General features: G+C 40.7%; 1 protein-coding gene across 2 annotated transcripts; it reads right to left on the bottom strand.

Annotated features, from left to right (window-relative positions):
• Positions 1 to 339: 339 nt before the first annotated feature.
• On the bottom strand, positions 340 to 17,682 carry LOC124006387 (phosphatidylinositol transfer protein alpha isoform-like). 2 transcript variants are annotated; one of them, XM_046316376.1, is made up of 13 exons: positions 17,499 to 17,682; positions 16,176 to 16,206; positions 12,859 to 13,004; positions 11,642 to 11,665; positions 11,306 to 11,397; positions 10,994 to 11,001; positions 10,121 to 10,195; positions 9,524 to 9,607; positions 4,709 to 4,786; positions 4,111 to 4,221; positions 3,582 to 3,704; positions 3,357 to 3,422; positions 340 to 942 (listed from the first exon to the last, which is right to left on the bottom strand). In XM_046316376.1, the coding sequence occupies exons 1-12, from the start codon at positions 17,513 to 17,515 to the stop codon at positions 3,375 to 3,377; spliced, it is 837 nt and encodes a 278-aa protein (XP_046172332.1). In that variant the 5' UTR covers positions 17,516 to 17,682; the 3' UTR covers positions 340 to 942; positions 3,357 to 3,374. The 2 variants fall into 2 exon arrangements, with proteins under 2 accessions (XP_046172332.1, XP_046172333.1); XM_046316377.1 differs by lacking the exon at positions 11,642 to 11,665 and having other exon boundaries at positions 17,499 to 17,678.
• Positions 17,683 to 19,257: the final 1,575 nt, after the last annotated feature.

The following is a 19,257-nucleotide window of genomic DNA, read 5'->3' as shown; positions in this document are numbered from 1 at the left end:
GAGCCTTCTCATCAAGCAGCCTGCTTCTGTTCAGTCAGTCTGACTGTAGTCTAAATTGGTGTCTATAGATCTACAGAAAAAGGTGTGCAAAGTGAAAAGGGTGACAGGGTGAAATAAGTGGGATCAAAATGCGTTACGGTTAGGACACCCCGCTGACGTGAGTTCCATTTTGGAAAACCATATGAACAACGGGTTGTGAAGAGATTTACTTACCGTGATCTTTTAAAACCATTTCTGTGAAATTCTTTGACTTAAAAGGACGTAAAGAAAATCAAGCAAGTCAGGAAAAATGGGAACACAGCTCTTGCACCAATGAAAACAATCACAGAACACAAAGAGTATAAATATACTATTTTTTATATTGAATAACATAGGTTGTATAGAACAATAAATGTTGCTCAACCAATTAAATCAGAGAAAATGACCCTGTGAATCAATACAGAAAAATACAGTACAGGACATGATTTATTACTCAGAGACCAGGTATATTGTTCCATATTTCCTGCCCCAAAAAGACGTACACCCAAAGCCATAACACTACAACTGGTTTTCAGCCTGCTGATTCAGGTTGGCCTGCTGATGCAGATTGTCCCCGGGCAAGAACAATGCACTGTAACCAAGAGGGAAATACAGAGACATCGTAGTACTTTGAAAGACAGGAGTGACCCACAAATTCAGGTTTGTCCACAAAACACATGAGGAATTAAAGACAATAGTATTGTCTATCACTACAACTCAAAAACAAAATTCCCATTTAAAAAAAACTTGACAAGTGACATAATTAGTTAGGAATGTGATGGCCACCAGAGTTAAGGTTGCTGTGGACCTCTGGGCTGCTGGGACCTCTCCATGTCTTGCCTGGACAGTATAGGGGTCTGCATGCAGCCATATCATTTCCAAGTACAAGGGCAGGGCAGAGATGCTGGTGTTTCAGTAACAGATCTGAAAAAGTGGAACGAGAGAAAGATGTGTGACCGACTTGATTATAATCTATAAAATGCAAATCTGCAAGATAGACAAGGCTTGTTTCCTTGTGCACAATTATAAGAGGACTTATTGCTTGAAGATTTAGAGCAGGGACCATCAACTAGATTCAGTCAAGCCAAGTCAACAAACAGATTACCGACCATTTCGAATCTCATCATACCTTCTCTGCTATGCAATCTGGTTTCAGAGCTGGTCATGGGTGCACCTCAGCCACGCTCAAGGTCCTAAACGATATCTTAACCGCCATCGATAAGAAACATTACTGTGCAGCCGTATTCATTGATCTGGCCAAGGCTTTCGACTCTGTCAACCACCACATCCTCATCGGCAGACTCTACAGCCTTGGTTTCTCAAATGATTGCCTCGCCTGGTTCACCAACTACTTCTCTGATAAAGTTCAGTGTGTCAAATCGGAGGGTCTGCTGTCCGGACCTCTGGCAGTCTCTATGGGGGTGCCACAGGGTTCAATTCTTGGACCGACTCTTCTCTGTATACATCAATGAGGTCGCTCTTGCTGCTGGTGAGTCCCTGATCCACCTCTACGCAGACAACACCATTCTGTATACTTCTGACCCTTCTTTGGACACTGTTAACAACCCTCCAGGCAAGCTTCAATGCCATACAACTCTCCTTCCGTGGCCTCCAATTGCTCTTAAATACAAGTAAAACTAAATGCATGCTCTTCAATCGATCGCTACCTGCACCTACCCGCCTGTCCAACATCACTACTGTGGACGGCTCTGACTTAGAATACGTGGACAACTACAAATACTTAGGTGTCTGGTTAGACTGTAAACTCTCCTTCCAGACCCATATCAAACATCTCCAATCCAAAGTTAAATCTAGAATTGGCTTCCTATTTCGCAACAACGCATCCTTCACTCATGCTGCCAAACATACCCTTGTAAAACTGACCATCCTACCAATCCTCGACTTTGGCGATGTCATTTACAAAATAGCCTCCAATATCCTACTCAACAAATTGGATGCAGTCTATCACAGTGCAATCCGTTTTGTCACCAAAGCCCCATATACTACCCACCATTGCGACCTGTACGCTCTCGTTGGCTGGCCCTCGCTTCATACTCGTCGCCAAACCCACTGGCTCCATGTCATCTACAAGACCCTGCTAGGTAAAGTCCCCCCTTATCTCAGCTCACTGGTCACCATAGCATCTCTCACCTGTAGCACACGCTCCAGCAGGTATATCTCTCTCGTCACCCCCAAAACCAATTATTTCTTTGGCCGCCTCTCCTTCCAGTTCTCTGCTGCCAATGACTGGAATGACCTCACTAGCTTTAAGCACCAACTGTCAGAGCATTTTACAGATTACTGCACCTGTACATAGCCCACCTATAATTTAGCCCAAACAACTACCTCTTTCCCAACTGTATTTAATTTATTTATTTATTTTGCTCCTTTGCACCCCATTATTTTTATTTCTACTTTGCACATTCTTCCATTGCAAAACTACCATTCCAGTGTTTTACTTGCTATATTGTATTTACTTTGCCACCATGGCCTTTTTTGCCTTCACCTCCCTTCTCACCTCATTTGCTCACATTGTATATAGACTTGTTTATACTGTATTATTGACTGTATGTTTGTTTTACTCCATGTGTAACTCTGTGTCGTTGTATCTGTCGAACTGCTTTGCTTTATCTTGGCCAGGTCGCAATTGTAAATGAGAACTTGTTCTCAACTTGCCTACCTGGTTAAATAAAGGTGAAATAAAAAAAAGAGAAAAAAAAGGGCTGATTATTTTCTTGAGCAGATTGTCAGGGGGCCGAAACATAATTACAAATACATTTGTAGACTAAAAATATACTGCAAGAAGCCCAAAAATAATATACTGACTAAAACAATAATTTCAAACCTTGCTTACATTTGTATAAGATCACATACAGTGCATCTTGCTATTACGCATGGGAATTAAAATGACTTGGAGATGATTTGCTGTTTTTTACAGTCTTATGTCCAACTTATTTTTCCTTATTGGCGAGAAAGTTTTCCTTGATCAGAAAACTTGTGGGCCAAATAAAATCAAATGTGGGACAAAATTGGCCCGCGGGCCACTAGTTGGGGAAACATGATAGAGTATGAGATCGGAGCGATTACACTATGACACTGATAACACGGTAGCTGATTCATATGGGGTAAGGTGCTCCTCATGCGTGTCGTGTTCGTTTGGTACCAAGCGGGAAAAAATTAACTTACTGTAAATACAGGGAATGACATACCTGGACTTGTCCTATAAGAAACGCTCATCATTGTTTTTTGTTGCAAATTGCTTTAAAGCATTTTCCATTACGCGCACTAATGAACACCTCACTGAACTCAGTCTCACCACCAGACAGAGCGGTACTCACAATCACAGCTGCACAGCCTCAGTCCTCTGAAGCAGAACTCCCTTTGACTGGATCCTTCTCCCTCATCTGACACACAAACACAAAGATAAACACACACTCAATAAGTAGGATATCCAGGACAACACATTTCCGTTGCCTAATGACAAAACCAATAAGACAGTAGTACTGTACATCTCATTCAGAGTTAATTGATGCCAAAGACCAAACAAATGTACAGTAAATTACCTCATCCAGCTCTTTTTGGGTCTCCTCTTCAATACGGCGAATGTCCTCCATTGTCAGTCCGATCCATTTATCAATCAAACAGAACAGCTGTCTGTGGAACTTTGTAAACAATCGCTTCTCTTGCTGGAAATCAGAAAGGGAAAGAAATTAGACAAAACAATTACTTCAAAAAAATATTAGTAATATCAGCATTTGTTACGTGCAACTTGGAGTAGCATGTCTTTGGCAAATCACTATCTGTCCACTAGAGGACAGAAAACACTTTTTAGTCTTTATTGTAAACTAGTCTTTTGTCACACCCAGAGACTGCACAGCTTTGATATCTTATGTCTCAGCCAACTCTGTCTACTAGTTTCTTCTTCAAGGGTTCCAGGGCGGAGTCATTTTTTTGCATGAACATTGGGCGATATGAAAATACTGGACTTTGCCTTTGTACTAGCACTAGGTTTGAACTGAAGCACTCAAAGATGTAGGCACCATAACGGAATATTATGCAAATACTGGAATAATTGACAAGTCCCTACCGCACCTTCTGAATGAAGTTCTCAATCTTGTTCTGGACTCCCCACCATTTGAAGTTGACTGTGACTAACTTATAGGCACACATGTGAGGAGAGTTTGTGTTGCTGGGAAGCTCTTTCTGCAGAGGTAAAGACAAGTTATTACAACCTCAAGCAGAGGCAGAACAGTTGACAACACATAGAGCTTCCGAACCAGAATAGATACAGCCAGAGTCATATATCAAGAGAGTTTCGGCCAGGTTTTTAGAACGGACGCCATGTCGGAACATTTATTCTCAAGCAAAACAACGTTTTTACTTATTAGCATTCGGGATAATGTGTATCCAAGTTGGTACAGTGTTGTGGTGATGTCAACAAATTGCATATCCGCTTTCACTGGACCTCTTCATAGGTTTGGAAGAAAACTACCAGAAATAAACAGCGCGATGCGGAAACATCACGTAGCAACGACTATGGAGGTGAAATCTGCGCTCTCGGAATGTTCAGACAGAAACCACACTGGCTCAACTGTCTAAATATACTGTAGGACTCTGGATACAGCTACGTGTGAAATTAGCTGATGTGAAAAATATGATAACAATGGAGAAATATTGGTTTGGGTTGTACCTTCCAGTTAGGCCCCAGGGGGCCCCTTCCTGTCTTCTCTGACTTGAATATGGCAGGATCTTCTTCTGGCTTATAGTCCTGTGTGGAGCAGAGTGAGCAGATGAGTAGGATGCAAAGATACCAGTGTTCTATTTAATTCTATTCAGATAACTGGGTCGTACTCATTAGGGAACACTGTAGCAAAATGTAGTAGAACATTTATCAAGTTAAAATGAAGTGTTATGCCTTATAAAATAATTGGTTTTTGGGAAAGTTCCTGCAGATTTGTGGCAAAGGTTTGCCACTAGTGCTGAATCAGTGGGAAACCTTTGGCAACAACAATATTTATTGCAAATAGTGGCAAATCGTTCACTAGAGTTTTTTTTCTGGCAAACAAGAAGTATTTGAATCTGTGGCAAACCCATAGACATTAAGGGAAAACCTGTGGCAACCATATTTATTGCCAGACAGAAGCCGTTTCTGGTAAATAGAGATGAAACCGTATGGAAATTTCATATCACGATTATAGTGAGCAAAATGATCACGGTTATCAGTATTATCGCAGTATTGTTCAAATGTGCTGGAAATTTTTCAAAAAGTACTGGATACAAACACTGAAATCAGTTCACCAAGTTTTATATTGAAAACTAACAAACAAAATTAGCAGGACTATGCACTTTGAGTGCATAAACATTAAAATAATAGCATTAAATATGGCACCATGTGGCCATGAGAGGTACAAGTTTCCCCAGTGCAGGTTTAAATTAACACAACCTTAAGTAAATCAAATGTGCATATAAAAGTAACACTAGTAAAGCTACGTGCATTTAAGAACAATACAACCATATGTAAACAAATCCAATGTGCATGTAAGAACAATACAACCATATGTAAACAATTCCAACGTGCATGTAAGAACAATACAACCATATGTAAACAATTCCAAAGTGCATGTAAGAACAATACAACCATATGTAAACAAATCTAATATGTGCATGTGTTGACATCAAAATAACACAAAATATATAAACAAATCAAATGAACAACAATGATTTGATTGTCCGTTCTCTCCTTCATAACGAAATAAGGTGCTGCTGGCCTAACATCCTGGACATCCTTTGCTTACATGAGATTGAAATGTAAAAATGTCCGCATATTTACTTGGTCCGGTTTAAGTAGTGATCTGCGAGGGGAGACAATGTGCCCGCTGGCACTGAACACTGATGGCACGCTGGTTGCTGAGATGCAGAAAAGCTTCCTGGCAAGGTGAGGCAGCTCTGATGCAGGGCCCCTCCACCACATCAGTGGATCCTCTTCTGCCGGAATGGGTGGCAGAGACAGGTAGGAAGTACAGCTCCCGCTCTGCCCAGTCAAAACTGTTCGCTGCCCTGGCCCCCCAATGGTGGAACAAACTCCCTCACGACGCCAGGACAGCGGAGTCAATCACCACCTTCCGGAGACACCTGAAACCCCACCTCTTTAAGGAATACCTAGGATAGGTTAAGTAATCCCTCTCACCCCACCCCCCCCTAAGTTTTAGATGCACTATTGTTAAGTGACTGTCCCACTGGATGTCATAAGGTGAATGCACCAATTTGTAAGTCGCTCTGGATAAGAGCGTCTGCTAAATGACTTAAATGTAAATGTAAATGTAGGTAGACCTTGATCTATTCTTTCACTCGGTCTTCTGGGGTGGTCAGAATCTGACCCTCTTCCCCGCTCTGCTGCCTTAGGGTAATCTAAAAAGCTCCTATTGAAGTTGGGGTCAATGAAACAAGCCATGTGCATGACTCTTTGCCTTCTCTGTGTGTCTGTTAAGGTCTTCTCTCTCCCTTTTCATCTCCTTGGTCAGGGATGGCTCCGTATCCTTTTCCACCAGAACATCACAGGTGACGTGGTCCAGGACAGGTTTGATGGCTGACAGTGTCACTCGTGTCTCTGAGGCAAGTACATCTATAAAAACTTTCTCAGAGGTTTAAGCAGCTGGCACAGATGGTCCATGACACTTATGTCGGCATCCTTGGGCATCAGATTCCGTGTTCCTCGTTCTCTAGCCAGGGTCACACAGACTGGCTGCTGTTGGCTGAGGAAACGCTCACGCATCTTGTGTGTAGATCCCCCATCGGGTCACCACATCATGGATCAGAGCCTTCTGTGGCATGTTGAGGGCAGCTTGCTTTTCTCTCAGTTCACTCCTTCTCTTCCAGCTCCGTGAGAAGCCTTGGACCAGATGACGGCAGGCCTTGGCTGCTGTGTCAACGCTCTGAATTTTCAGAGCTTTTGAGGTGGCCAGGTTCAAAGCACCCAAGCCACAGATCTGGGAACTCTTCAAAAGTCTTGATCATGTTTGATGCGTTGCCTGTGGTTATGCAGACCAGGTCTTTCTTGTTGACACCCCCCCCCCCGGCATATTCTCAAAAACTCTGTTGTGAGCCGAGTGATCTTCTGGGAAGAACTGTGTTTCCAGGCAGTTTGATTCCAGTTGCCAGTCTGGGGTGGGGTAATGGATAGTGAAGCTGATGTAGGGTTGAACCACCCCCTGCTTTCACAGGTCCAGAGGTCAGTAGTTGCAGCAAACCATGTGCCTTGAGCCAAACTTTTTCCAACATCAGCTTTAACCTGGTTGTACAGGTTTGGGATTTCAGTCTTGGAAAATGTTTGTGATGGCACTTTGTAGTGAGGCACGGCAACCTTAATCAGCCTCAGAAAGCCAGGCCTCTCAACAATTTGAAATGGCATCATGACCTTTGCAATGTAATATGAAAAGGGCTGCAGTGAGGTCCTGAGCATTTTTTGACGTGGGTGCATAAGCAGCCTGCCTTTTAAACGCTTGCTCAGTGTCTGTGTCACAAGTTCACAACTGTAGATGAGGGACCAGTAGCATCGCTGGGTTTGTCTGCTGCACGTCCACTCTGTAAACAAGGGAAAAGAAAATGTATTACTTTTATTACTACATTATAATTATTATTCACTCACACAATCTTCTGTGTTGCATTTGAGTATATGCAGTGAGCCCATGCACAATTTACATTAATACAAACGAGTCTTAAGACAGTGATAGTAATTGCAATAGTAATTGCAATGAGCACAGCAATTGACAAATACAGGAGTTGTATAGGAGTATATAGTGTTTCTCCTGTTGAAACACTTTTACAACCAAATCGACGTCTGACGGATTTTAAATGAACAAAATATATGTTGGTTGGGTGACTAAACTACATAAGGTGTTATCGTGTGCAATGGGTGAATAGAGTCTGCAGACACACGACGGGTACAGCAGGACAACGTGCAGTGTTTTTACAAGAGTAGGTAACACTGAACGCTTCCGTTAAAATGATTGACAAGCTATTAGCATGTTTGACAGACAAACCATGACATTTCCCCCACATCATGCATTGAGCTAAAAGTTAACTTACCTTGCATTCGCTATAAAGTAGCGGGTGGTGATCACGAAGGTGACTCAAGAGATTTGAAGTGTTGCCCCCTTTCGCAGCTATTTCTTTTTGCTGCATGTTCTGCAGACATGGTGACCATCTTCGATTAGGTTTCCCTCAGCACTCTTGTAAAACCCAAAATACGACCACACTTCAGATTTGGTCCTTTTAGAAGGCTGAAAAATCTCCCGAGCGCTGTCACTCACTGCCTTCCGGCATGTTTTCACACAAAACAAAACCCACGCTGCATGTTGCGCCAGACTGTTGCTAACTTTGGTTGATGCTGGACAGTATTTACCATATGAGTTTTTCAAACCGTGGTAATCAAACACGGTTTTAATGATAATTACAATTTGAAACGGTAATACTAACCGTCAAATTTTACAGTGGTTTATCGTGAAACCGGTAACCGTTTCATCCCTACTGGTAAACACATTGAGCTCAAACCGGGTGGAAAATGCTAACTAGCTACCGAAGTTGTGAAGTGAGTGTTTTAACTTAAAAATTCCTAATTGTGTAAGCTAATTGATGGCTGGTAAGCATGTCATGTTTTATGGGATAGTGTGAAACACATTTTGTTGCTAGCTAGATCAGTTTCAATCTGTCAGCACCACTGACTGGCTAGTTTACCCAGAAAGACTCACAGCTGTAATCGCTGTTGAAGGTAATTCTAGCATGTATGGACTCAGGGGGCTGAATACTTATCTAATCAAGATAAGCAGTATTAGGCTTTTACTTCATGTTTTTTTAAATAAATGTGACTTTCTTCCACTTTGACATTAAAGTATTTTGTGTAGATTGAAAAAAAAAAAAAAAAAAAAAAAATCAAATTGAATCCCACTTTGTAACAACAAAATGTGTAAAAAGTAAAGGGGTGGGAATACTTTCTGAAGGACCTGTAGTACGTTTAGTATGTTTAGTTCTCTGGGAGAAGGAAGTTCCTTTAAATGTATCGACACAAACCAAATCGCATATAAATGTCAATGTTAATACACAAAGTAATCAAAAACCTGTTTCAATTTGCATTTTCATAATCAGTTTGAAGCAAATTTGCAGCAAACAGAATGTTTGCCACAACTTTCCCAGTATGGTTTTCCAGAATTTCACAAGTCGCTGCAAATTTGTGGCAACTGTTTGCCACGAAAGTCATTTCATTTTAAAATATGAGCTGGCCACAAAGATTTGCCACAACTATTTGCCAGAAGCCTGCTTTCTCATTAAGGGAATTTCTATTGGACAAGTTCAGGCAATCCCTCCCTGTTTCAGTCAATTTTTTACCATTTTCTGCCTTATGAATACAACCCTGATGTGTCTGGGTTTCAGAACAGTAAAAGAGTTTGAAAGAATGGCTTATTACTAACAAATTGTTAGTACATTCACACTGATCAATCACTGTCATCACCTTGACATCCACTTGGCTTTTGTCTGCGATGTCAATGTAGACTACTTCAGTCTTCTTCCACTGATCTGGGTCTAGTCCGTGTACCTATGCAGGGAATCATTTATAGTAAGTTACCCACTTCAAGAGCTAAGAATGCCTCACTAGTAGTCACTAGGTATAACATGCAGGGTTGGCCTTGGGGCCAATTACATTTCAATCCACTCAATTCAGGAAATAAACTGAAAAGCAAATTCTAAATCAAATTTTGAGGGAAATTGAATTGAAATTGGCCCAGACCCTGATTACATAGCACTTTCATACATGATGTGTACATGTTTCAGTGTCATCACCAACAGAGCAGGTCTGAGAACTAAAAATGCAAACACGAGAAGGGTTTCCGTATCCTTTCACCAAGTCAGAGGATGGACGCGGAAATGACATGGAATGAAATGACGTCAATGGAAGTGACTGATTGGAGTCTGATCGATACAGTAAAATAAAAAGGGGAAATCGTTAAATTAAAAGGACTAGTGACGTCCGCTAACTGAATTACATGTGCCGGTGGTCCATGCTTGACATGGTGTACATTCAGACTCATGACATTAGCTGCTCACTCACATTGTCCTGGACCCCCATGTCGGGCTTGTGCCACGTCTCAATTTTAATCAGAAAATTGTCCTTCATGTATTCATTCTGCGGAAGGAAGAGCAAGTAATAACACACGAGATCAGTCAAGTGTCCAACACATACTGGGTTCAAAGACTGTTTGAAATCACGTCAAATACTATATGTGCTTGATTGAGCTTGCTGGCTTAATCAATCAATAGAATAGTCCTTAACCAGTAAACCCCATCCTGGGCTAAAGCAAAAAGATTTCAAATAGTATTTGAACCCAGGTCTGAAACTGAAAGTAATATGTATTTAACCTTTATATATGGACTATAAGTGATTACATCTTGAGGCATACATCAGCTATGAGCAGTGGTACTGGTCAATATATATATATATTTTTTAAATGACCAGTACCACTGCTCATAGCTGATATATGCCTGATGTATGTTTTTTTTGGTGATATTGACTGTACATTTGTTTATCCCATGTGTAACTCTGTTGTTTTTGTCGCACTGCTTTGCGTTTATCTGGTATTTAACCTGTTTAAACCTGTTTTCAACTGGCCTACCTGGTTAAATACCAGTGTGACCTGGCCAAGATAAACGCAAAGCAGTGCGACAAAAACAACAGAGTTACACATGGGATAAACAAATGTACAGTCAATCACAAAAAAAACCATGCACATGCGCACACACATGTTCACCCTGGCAAAACGAGTGTCTGTCTTCCTCTGTGTTAAGTCAGCCCTATCCGCTTCTCTCCTTTCCTTTTGACAGGCAAGGTTACCAGCTCCTCTTTCACCATGTTTACAGCTGAATAGTGTGCAAGTAAACAGTAACATACTGTATATGTAAATGTATAGAAGAAAACAGTACTTACTGTAATAACTGCAACAGGGGAAGAGATGGACATGAGGAGACAAAGAGAGTAAACAATGTTTAGGGGAACAAACGTTCAAAATATTATCTCAATAGTTGCACATGTTAGAAATTGGCTAACTCCTTGTCAATCAAACTGAGAAGTTATCTATATACACCATTAATACCCAATGCTTGGCTATTGGTCCAGACATTACATAGATTCCAATAGCATGTCCTCACAGTGCTGGCTGCTAGCGTGTATACCCAAATTAATTATTCAACATATTCTCTCGCTACAGAAGGGCTAGGTAACAAAGAGCAGGGGACTTACCAGTCCGACAGTAGGGGTAAGCATTCCAGGCCTTCTCGTGGATGTTAAGAGCAGTTGATGGTGCCAGAATGCGCACATAGTTTGGCACTTTACTGCAGAGAAAAATATATTCTTATTTTAGGGTCAAATCCATATGAATTCAATCACTTTTTGACCACATCCCTTTGACCTCAACCACCGCACCCAATTGAACGCACCCAATTGAACAAAACTTTCCCACACATGTTTGCCAATGGTAGAAGTGGTGAGAAAGTGCCTTTTTGGCCCTAAATGCCAAAAGAGTCAGGAGATAGGAGGTGCTCAAAGTTCACCCTATTTAAATATAGCCCACCCTACCATGAGAGATCCGTATCTTCATCACTGAAAAAAACAAACGGTTGAATTTGATATACACTGAACAAAAATATAAACGGACATGTAGTGTTGGTCCCATGTTTCATGAGCTAAAAAAAAAAAAAAATCCCAAGAGACATTCCACATGCAAAAAATTGTATCTCTCAAATTTTGTGCACAAATTAGTTAATATCCCTGAGGCATATCAAGACGCTGTTTAATCAGCATGGTCATTACACAAGTGCACCTTGTGCTGGGGAAAATAAAATGACACTAAAATGTGCAGTTTTGTCACACAACACAATGCCACAGATGTCTCAAGTTTTGAGGGAGCGTGCAGTTGGCAAGCTGACTGCAGGAATGTAAACCAGAGCTGTTGCCAGCTAATTGAATGTTCATTTCTCTACCATAAGCTGCCTCCAACGTTGTTTTAGAGAATTTGGCAGTACGTCCAACCGGCCTCACAACCGCAGACCACGTCAGCCCAGGACCTCCACATCCGGCTTCTTCACCTGTGGGATCGTCTGAGGGTGGGGTAGTGAGGGGAGCTGAGGAGTATTTCTGTCTGTAATAAAGCCCTTTTGCGGGGAAAAACCCATTCTGATTGGCTGGGCTGCCAAGTGGGTGGCCCTATGCCCTTCCAGGCCCACCAAGGATGCCCAGTCATGTGAAATCCATAGATTAGGGCCTAATTTATTTAAATTGACTGATTTCAGTAAAATCTTTGAAATTGCTGCATGTTGCATTCATATATTTTTTAAATATTATATATATTTTTTTATATTTATTTTTTATATTTATATTTTTTCTCAGTACAATTTGAAAGCATATAAACAGGGTGGTGAAACTATTTTATAATTTCTTAAAGATCTTTTTTATTTATAAAAAGTGGAAATCTGCAGTTCAAATAATAAGAACATGATCACCCCACCAATTTCTCGTGAAATAGCTGAGGGATAGACATAACCTATGGGTGCAAGGACTGACCATTATAGTTTTAACCATGTTTTGAGGCTATAGAGTATTTGTTTAAAATGATATTGTTTACAATGGAGTAAAACAAGCTTATATTTTGGGTTCAGTTGAACTGAGCTTATGACGGATTTATGAGATACATTCTTCAAGAAACAATGGGTATATACTGTACCATTGGGTGATTGTGGGTGGGTGGATGGGAGTCACTGGGTAGATTGATGGATAGGTGGATGGACCAATCGTACCTGTGCAGGTGATATATCTTGTGGGTGTACTGGCCCTTCTCTCCGTCTTTCTCATAGGGTTCATTCTTCAGCACCTCCACCCCTTCTCCTCCACCCGTCTCATTCTTACTGGTCTCAGCCACAGAGTACAGCTGCCCCACTTGGTACTGTGGAGAGGAAGAAAGAGGAGTGACCGACAGTTACACACAGACTAAATAATCCCCATTGTTCACAAGTTGCATTAACAGACAGCTGCAACCACTTCAGTGGGCACATCCCTAACCATTCACTCCTCAGAGCACCTGTACAGGGACAGTTCTCCGTATTCACCACTGGCAGTTCCTTGTGCATTTAGCCCAGATAGACACAGACTTCAGCATATCAACTCAACAGGATAACAGTATTGTCAGCAAGCATAAGGAAAATACTGTAATAGCCATCTGTGGCAGTTTCTTTTTTTGATGACAGTCTCTTATCCAACAATTCCCTCGTTAAATGCTCGCCAGTGATTTCAGGATGTAGAGCTCTGTCAAAGACCTTTGGCAGGTGGATTACTGTCTCCAACTCTGCTGTACCAGCCTAGGCAGCACACCCCATCCATCCACCACCACCACAGGCCTTGAGTCACCCAGCAGCAGTTGATGACGTGGCACGCAACCACAGGTTGCTGTGTGCAGCGTGACTGCAATAAAGTTGTCCTGGAACGCGGCCACTGTGCATCAGGGAGCTAGTGACCCACAGGGAACTGGTGACTCGCTTGCTGCACATTGACACTACTCAATAACCAACAGCCAACTGACATTTAAAACACAGAATAGTTTGTGCCGGGCTGATTAGATAAGTCATCCCAAAATTATATGCTTTTAACAGGTGAAACAGCTCTGTATGGAGGAAGATGGGGTACAATCGCATCCTCTACCGAACAGTGTTATTTTGGTGGTTCCATCTCATGCGCGAGTAGGTGGTTAGGAATGTGACGACACGTGTAAAACCAGCATTTCACTTATTGTTCCCCTGCGTGCGTGTGTCTCATATGTCCATCTTCCTCAGGCTGTGGAAGTTTTAAAGTTACGGCCCATTTTATACAGAGAAATTGGCATAGCAGGCAATTTAACCAATCACAGCCCTCCTTTCACTTGTATCATTGCACATCCTGCAAATCACCAAAAGCAAGCAACTATTTTGAATCGTAGCAGAGACTTCATTCTGAAACTTTGATATGCATGTAGAGTATATTATGTTCTACAATATATTGAAACATTTGCCAAATCTAAAATGGTTTATGCTTATTTTTTTCAATATAAAGATAGAAAATGTCCTCCAAAAGTACCTTCTATGGTATGTTTTTGTTCCAATGAGGAATCACCCTTATGTAAGGCTATGAATGGAATTTAGGGTTATGATCCTTGATCTGGAATCTTATTTTGGGGGAAACGATTTGAGACTTAGATTTAAGTCGGCTTTAAAAAATAAAAAATTAAATTTAAAAGAGCGAGTGGGGAATGATGCTGGTGACTAGAACTCTGGGAGCAAATGGAGAAAGAGAGGGAGACTGAGAAGGAAGGAGAGAGAACGGTGGAATCAGCACTGTTGCTGATAAGTTGTTGCCAAGATGGAATGCAAGATTATGTCTGATGAAAATAAATCTGGTCAGAACATACAAGGGTCATTCCACCTCAAAAAGCACAAGAAATAGGATTGACACCCACCGTCTCAGATTGTTCTGAAATCACTTGTGTTGTTAGAAACAGATAAGATTAGTAGTGCTGAGAGATTAGTGATTTTTGAGGTCGGTTGGTTGGATTCTAAAAAAAATATGATTTTGGTTTTGATATTTTAAATGCACTTTGCATTATGCGAGTTGAAAGCTGTAACATGGAATGACACAGAAATACCAATGGTGGTAGGGACTGCCCACGACTGCTTATCACTTACTAATCATCAGTTATTCACACAAATAAAAGTATTTAATTGTGTATTACATTAGTTTTATTTGATTACTTTATGTCATCCCAACTCATGACAAAAATCACTATTTTAGTAGTTCTTCAATGTAAATAAGGCATACTTTCATGACTGCTGAATAACAACTATCAACCACTTAGATCATGTATTTTCAGGTAGAGGTCCCTCAAAGAAACTGCTATGTGTCCCCTCTTGATTGACATTCTTCAGTCTCTTACGGAGCAGGCACAAAGTAAACAGACTGGACAAGGAGCCACGCAATGGATTATGGCCATTGTAGTTAATTATCACATTGTCTGAATAACAATGGCCTTTCGGAAACTACAACTCCCTATGACGTCGCACAATTTGGACATGATCCGATTTATCTCTAGAGAAACTGCCGCAAAATGTGAGCATTGAGCTCACAGAAAAAAAACTGAACGAAATGGATTTCAAATAATTGAACCGACATCAATTAGTGCTTTAAAAAGCAAAAAATAACCAAGTTAATCGCTCAGCACTAAAGATTAGCATTCCTTGCTGTCATACCTTGACAATAAAATGGTTACAGGGTAAGGAAACCCATGTCATTGTGTAATTTGGGTGAACTATCCCTTTAAGTTCTTCAAACTTTTTCACCTAATACAGGAACAGCAGCATCTAGTAGTCAGAATCTGGTAATATAAGGATGTAGGATGGGCCAAAAACCTAAAAGTTACATCGAAATCAGATACTATATTTATCAAACATTATATGAATCCTATAAACTAAATTGGCCAATTTAGGTGCAATCAATTTGCTTAATTTCTCAGAGATCAAATTTTATTTCAACAAAATAATGTTGCAGGAAGGCTAATCTTATTGGTTTCTAATTACAGAAACGATTTCAGAACAATCTGAGATGGTGGGTGACATGGCTTGCTGAAATGACATGGAACAACCCACAACTACTGACTTCAACTGCAAAGCTTCAGTCAGGAATACGGTGCTCCGTTTTAATTAATATGGCTAATATTTTCTGCCAATGTCCGACCTGATTGTGTGTGGCCGGCTAACCACTGCAATCGCGAACATAATGGAAACCATGCCAACATCCTGTGCACACACACCATCATAAAAGGTGTGTGTACAAACAGGAACTTGAAGGTTAGAGGAACATAATGCAGACCAACTGCTTGACATACAGACTGCCCTGATTCCTCAAGAGCACAGGCACGTTAGGTAACGGGTTGGCCCCGTGAACGTTCCGCTTTTGCGTACGGCACGTTCATGGGGCTAGGTAATGGTTGACCTCAATTTGACCGTTGAGTCAGAAAACGAGAATGTAGCTTGACAGGTGACATGAAGCGAGAGTTCAAGACACAAATAAATGACACTCGGTCGCTACTTACCTCTTCCACAGATATGGGGAGGATGACTCGACTAGAAGAGAGAGAGAGAGCGCAACATCACATTACAAGACATTACAACACCTGCAGCTCATGACTAAATGTTATTGCTCATCTAATTTATCACTTGATTTATTAGTTCCCAACTGACAATTCTGATAGCAACTGCTAAGAGTATGCTAATCAAAACACGTTTAGCCTAATAGACCTGGGACGATAAATCTGAAATACATCGACACCGACCACTTATCGCAGGCATTTCGCTTACATCGTTCATGACGATAAGTAGCCGATACTAGAGAAATGTGAAGTTTGAAAGAAAATAAGCTAGCTAATAAAAGGGATTGTTAATGGGACAACTGATGGCGACAACCATCAAACTAGTAGTAGTTTCATGGATAAAAAAAATGGTGCACATTAATGTTCTATTTACCGTTAAATTGGGCAGTTTATCGCGTTATGGATTATTGACCATAATGTCCTGCTCTACCTATCAACTATGAACATTGCAGGCCTGAACGTGCTACTGATTCTAGCTGTAATATTGTCAGAGGAAATTGAAGCCCGGTGTAGATTTCTACTATCAGAAAACAATTCGCTTTGGCCCCAGCCTCTGCCAGTCTACAACAGGCAATAATCACCACCTGTCCCTAGTCTAAGCAGCACTGAATATTTCATTATAAACAGATCTGGGCGTAATGAGAGCCAAAACAGGCACCATACTAATTCTACGGTATTGATACAGGCAGGTTTGGGGCATCAGGATGACACGTTGATATGGCAGTTGTTGACTCTCGTAACCAATGACTTAGATGGCATATCATGCAAGTGTATACTTTGGATTAGTTTGAGATAAAAGGCACACCCTTGTATGTTTTTTTTAGTAGGCCTGACGATGCATGGGATAATTATAATTAAAGTTATGGTTACAAAGTTAGTGGCACTTTGTCAGTTAAGATTCATTTTGGTAACTGAATACATTTCCATTTTGGCAAGTGTTAATGATGATTTTTTTTACTTAATTCATTAATTCAATGAGTCTATCCATACAGTCCATACAGTGAAGACAGGCAACAAGCAGTCAATAACATTGACAAACCTGTCATTTTACGCAAAGATAAAACACAGCGAATACCAACTTGCACGTGTTTTTTTGAATTCCCATATGGTAAGTAGGCAATACTAGACTAACAGAGAAAATACTATAAACGAAGAGGATAATTGTCACACACGACATTTTCCCAATGGTTTGCCTGTGTATGACATCGTTCTCCTGCGTGACACGTTTTAACTAAACACCATATTTTCCCAAACATTTTTACTTACAATTCTTTAATGAGCATTTTGGTAGTGTTGTCCGTGTATATGCAGCATTCAGATGTCTAGCTTACTGGTTTAAAACTCAAAATCGGCGGAGGTATGTTTGTCCGTCTGCGACCCACGGTCTCCGCGGTTTTGCGCTCCTATTTTTCTTGAATTCACTTCCTGACAGATGCCGAAAGGGGCGCGGCGTCACCTCAAGTCAGTCACCTTCATTTAGTAACCTCATCCATATTCACTCATATTCATATTCGAAGCAAAACATACAGACCTGAAACAAACACACTCCACCATGGTTTGCGCTGATCACACATGAAAACCAGTATGTTATTTAACCACATGCAAATTCTTATTTTACTGGTGAGGTTATTTTTTGTTATGCCTGGACCACATGCACAGAGTCATGTACATAGTTTACTTATGGAAAACTGTAAGCTCTTCCATTGAAGTCTACCTAGATCAAATATTGTGGGGGTTTTAAGTGGAGTGCATTGGTTTGTAAAGTTGTTTCACCGGACACAGTGGATCAGTTTCACTGAGCCCAAATGTTATTCCAGTCCTCCCAGTTTCACTCTTCATTCAGGCTTCTTGGCTGTGACAGTTGGTGGAGGGTGAACTCAGTAACCCCCCAGTGTTTTCTTGTGTTGGTCTTTGGAACAGGTTAGGAGCAACCTCAGCAAGTCAAACCAGTGGTTTTAGCCTTCAATAAGCTTGAGCAAGACTAGAGCAACACAAATAATAATTGTAAAGACTGGAATGGAATACATGGAATGGTATCAAACATATGGAAACCATGTTTGAATCCATTCCATGTATTCCATTACAATGAGCCTGTCCTCCTATAGGTCCTCCCACCAGCCTCCACTGCTGTACATGTGTGAAACACTCCTATTGCCATTATGATTTCAGGTGAGAGTTGAAAACATGCATTGTTACTGTATTGTGCTTTTCACTTGAATGTTAATGTTTACTTTAATTACCCCACAGCAATTAATCCCCAGTGATCAACCATCTAAAAGACCTACATGTTTTTTGGCATCATGTTTTTCTTCAAGTATCACTTCACTCCAACTCTCTTAATTAGTGTGTTAATAACAACACCCAAGACAAATAGTAGTGAATTGGGCAGCGGAGTTGTGGTGTAGTAGTGAACTGTAATAGCCTGTCCTCTGGTGGAGACTCGAGACTCTTAAAACAATATGACTTTATAATGAAACACAGTAAAGGCTCTTTTTCTTTTTGGAAAGTTGCCAGCCATTACAGGCATGATTAATGTCACTTCTCCTGACTGCAAAAATGTGGCTAATATGAAACCTACAATAGCCTAACTCTGAGAAATGGAATTTCCCCCTAGGGTGGTTGGATTTAGGAACGACTGCAGTTGCGAGGTGGCATTGGCAGGCTTCCTCCACTTAAAGCAGACCATCCATGCTTTCTTCTGTCCATTATATTGCATACAGCTGTAACATGGGATATGTCATGTTTAACACATCTTGCATTAAGAGTGATTGAAAATCCACGACACTTTGAGGAAACGTGCAAAAACGTCAAACAAGGTCAAATAATTACAAACGGACACTTTATTTTACAAATGAATCTGTTTATGTTTTTCATATATAGATTGTTTTTCTTCTCATTTAGAAAATGACTCTAAATGTCAATAACAATGGCTATAATGTGATATAAAACAAAAACTGAGATCCAATATACAGTATATAGACATGAAATATTGAAACAATCACCAAAAAAGAGAATGTAAAACAAC

The sequence above is a fragment of the Oncorhynchus gorbuscha genome, linkage group LG19, assembly GCF_021184085.1.
Source record: "Oncorhynchus gorbuscha isolate QuinsamMale2020 ecotype Even-year linkage group LG19, OgorEven_v1.0, whole genome shotgun sequence".
Classification (NCBI taxonomy): domain Eukaryota; kingdom Metazoa; phylum Chordata; class Actinopteri; order Salmoniformes; family Salmonidae; genus Oncorhynchus; species Oncorhynchus gorbuscha.
Note: the sequence above shows the minus strand (reverse complement) of the source record. Positions and strands in the feature narration are given on the sequence as shown.